The sequence below is a fragment of the Echinococcus granulosus genome (genome assembly GCF_000524195.1).
Source record: "Echinococcus granulosus chromosome Unknown EG_S00315, whole genome shotgun sequence".
Lineage (NCBI taxonomy): Eukaryota > Metazoa > Platyhelminthes > Cestoda > Cyclophyllidea > Taeniidae > Echinococcus > Echinococcus granulosus.
The window spans coordinates 12,428-16,261 of record NW_020170695.1 but is presented as its reverse complement, the minus strand read 5'-3'; the positions used below and the strand labels follow the sequence as shown (position 1 = coordinate 16,261).

Genomic DNA, 3,834 nt, shown 5'->3' with positions numbered 1-3,834 from the left:
ATACAGCTGTTGACTTCTTTTAACAGCCAACCAACTCCAATCAATGTATTTATATCACTAAATTTTAAAAACATCTACACTGTATGCAAGCACTCTTCTGTGCAAATAACATTTGCGCTGTACAAACAATTATATTTCAGTGAGTTTACAAAATACATGACTGTTCACTATTAATTTGTTGCGAAAAATTCTGTCAAATTTGCTAGTTATCCCACTGTTGCTAATTGCCTCTATATTCTTCTTCATGTTCTTGACTTACTACCCACAACATACAGGAGTTAATTTAATCAAATAATAAAAGAAAATTGCTTGCTTTCTTCTCGTTAGCTTTTGAGCCTAGTCTATCACTACAGGTGTCACAACTGCAGGTCCTACGGAAACTTCACACAAGCGCTATGGACACTAGACATTAGGGTGCAGTTCCGCCTAAGCCATTCTTATCATCATTATAAACTGCAAATCCAAATCGAGTAATCTATTTTTGAGACAATGTTCCAGTGAGAAACAACTGCGGATGTTATCATGATCGCTACACAACAGATACATGCGATTGAAAATGAACAATTTTGAAAAACGACACAAATGTACGGCCATAGTGTAAAATTGCTGATTAATAAAAAATACGTCATTAGTAATTCTATCGCAGAAGCCACTTGAAAGCGTCTTTTCGCACTTCAGCCTAACGTATTTAACTGGTAAAATCTGTTTAAATTAAATATCAAATTGCAACTTATTTTGTGCATCCTTTATTTCGCTTCCCTACATTTAGGTTTTCCCCGGTGGCCTAAACAAAACCTTTCTATTTCCTCCTTTTTAACATGGTGCCAATACAAAATCCCAGTTTATTTGTCGGTATTCAGAAAAGCGCGCCAGTGTGCGGGTTCCTAGGAATAAAAGGCAGGTGTATGCAAGCACTCAGGAAAAAACGCATTAAAAAACTTGGAGGCCAGTAGCCACGGGTTTTGCACAAATTTCACCTTTTCAACCTTACAGTAATATCTGGACTAACTTCATGAAGACCGCAAGTTTAAAACGGGACGCATTTATGCATTCTACCAATTGGGTAAACTGGTGGTTTTACAATTAGCTCCATGTTGGGTGATGGACAAATGTATGCTAATTGGAGGGCAATATTAATTCCACTAGTAAAACTAATTTTCGTATTTACATATAATTTATTACATACTCGAGCCTAGCAATGCCTGATCTCTTCCTACATCCAGTTGTCTCTTAGTTTTAATAAGCGCATTTGCCCTCCAAAAATCCAACAAAACACTTCTTACTTTGAGGCACAGCACGTGCTTATGAGGTGCAATAAAATAAGCAGGGTAGATCCACAATTATCTAGCAAAGGCATATTGGCACAAAAAGCAGGTATAGAAAAAGGCGTGAAAGCAAATATTTATTTTTTAACATTATAAAGCACAGCAATCAGGTTCTGCGTGGACTCCATCGTGTACACACAAATGCACGCGCTGCTGAGCCGCCACTGAGAAAGAGATCGTACTCAAGAAGCAGAGAATATGAACACCAAGTTAACCCATTTTTTGCATAGAAAAATACCAGTCCCATCGCATGTGGCTGAACATTAGTTAATTGTGGAATGGGATTTTGCGAAATCACCATACTCATTATATGGCCGCGTTCAACTTCATTCACGCACTCATGCATCATTAAATGCATGAATCATACTTTAAACGAAATGTTGCATTCAGTCCGAATTTCCGTTGTGTCACGTACAAATTGGCTGCTCAAAAATAAGTGTGCGTGCTTATCAAGTCATTTATAATTCCCTTATTTGCATAAACAATACTGTTATGGCACCGTTGGAATAGCCAAATTTTTAGTAAACTGTTTGACTTGTCTTTGAAGAACACTTTAAATCACAGACTTGATAAAATATCCCATTACAACTTTTAAAGAATACAGCGCTTGAGTAGAACTTAAACAACTTTACTCAAATTAGCAGCGCTTTTAGAACTGCTTGCCATATGTATATCGTGCCTTGGAGTAGAAATTACTGATCAAATACTTGGATGCCAGGCTCATTGGTCCTGCTAAGAAGTATACAAATTTAAGAATGATTATTTGAGCGCTGACATAAGATTTAAGCAGCATGTATAAATATTGGTAGCACTCACTGCCACTTCCTTTACCCAAAATACTTTCTCTTTTGACTTGTCATTCCGCTTATTTTTATGAGGCTATAGATCCAATCAAGCATTCAGCGTGATTATGAAGTAGGAAATTATGGAACACAAATCACACTTAGACATAGCCATTAATGACGCGCTTACCAAACTATTAAAAACAGCTACATAAGGATGTTTGGCTTTTATTATATGCATACTTACTTACATAGCCCATCTTGAAACAATTGACCATGGGAAGTAATTGGCATAGCTAGACAGTAAATTGAAGAGAACTAAAAAGTAGAAAAAGGAAAAAGTATTGTTATCAAAAACGATCCATCCTAAATAAATGGGTAACAGGAGAGCATTTGGTATTAGTCGTCAATCATTATATGTCAAACGACTAGTGCATTGGCAAAATCACATACAGATTAAAGGCAAATTTCAGGTGTCAGATGTATCATTATTTTTTTGGCACAAACACAAAATTATCATACCCAAATGGTTACACATTAATGGTGTCAATTAAATTAAAAGTGTTGGGTTGCAAACAAAAATTTATGAACTTACGATTTTTTTAGAGAAAAAAGTGACTTACTTCATTTTATACGAACACATTCCACCATATAACTGAAAACTGAAAGACAGGAAAGCTAAACATTAAAAAACATCACGGACTAAGGTCGACGAATGGAGAAAAACCTACAGGGATGGTATACTAGCATGTGGCGTTGTAGTGCGTCCCACGTCGCAACATCCAAGTAGCATTCCGTACGGTATAGGCGTATTCCTGAATCCCTCGTATTTTGAATTGCAACATAATCTAATAAAAGACGCTGTGGGAGGTGTTCATATAGAGAGCCGAAATTATTGCAGACCAAAAAGGCAGTTGTGACGTGGCTGCATTTAAGCTTACGAACACTTACAAATGAGTCTTCGAATGAATTGTCTTGGGCACTGGCAGCAAGCATTATGGTTGGACACTATTTTTAAGCACTAAAATTTTAATGTTATTTTAACATCAGCACAGAAATAAAACAAAGGTTAACAAAAATGGTTTTCAGATTTACTTTTTTAGTGCAACAAAACGAAACCGGTGGTTGCGAATTCTCTCCGACAAATCGGGCAGTAATCACGCATGCTTGCTGGATTTTGAAAAGTACGTCTAAAACGTGTTGTCATAACTTCCTTTTGTCTTTAAATGCAGCGCCAAAAAGGCAATTAAAAAATTAGTTGCCTTGTAGAATTAATTAGTACACAAAACATGGCTAACCAGAGCAAAGCAGGAATAAATTTATTCACTTTGCTCAGTTCGTTAATAATATCCTACGAAATCCATGCATTCATATTTGCTTTTCTAAAGTAAATGGCAACTACCGAGGTACCGGAGTTTTGTGTGCGTTAGGAAGAGGGTACTGCTATCAAATGCTTATATGCATTCAGTTTGCTATCAGATCAAAATATAATTATTACTCCAGGGATCACTGATCGCATACATAGTGTGCAATTTCAACTTAGCAGACTTTAAGTAAATTCCACTCCCTCAAATTAGCTATTTAACTGCCTTTTACTTTGCTAAGATTAAGGAAATGCTTTCTAATAAACTAAGTCATATGTCCCATATGTTGGAATAAATTTGACGGAACTGAAAAAAAGCATTTTTATTCGTAAGAAATTGTTACTGCTCAGTCTTCTAAAAAAA

The 3,834-nt window shown here is 36.1% G+C and overlaps 1 protein-coding gene across 1 annotated transcript; it reads right to left on the bottom strand. All coding sequences in view use genetic code 11, as the record gives it.

Annotated features, from left to right (window-relative positions):
• Window positions 1-1,431: 1,431 nt before the first annotated feature.
• EGR_10970 (hypothetical protein) lies at window positions 1,432-1,671 on the bottom strand (the record flags this gene model as incomplete). Its single annotated transcript, XM_024500219.1, has 2 exons — window positions 1,432-1,506; window positions 1,624-1,671. The coding sequence occupies 2 exons, from the start codon at window positions 1,669-1,671 to the stop codon at window positions 1,432-1,434; spliced, it is 123 nt and encodes a 40-aa protein (XP_024345370.1).
• Between the last annotated feature and the right edge of the window lie 2,163 nt (window positions 1,672-3,834).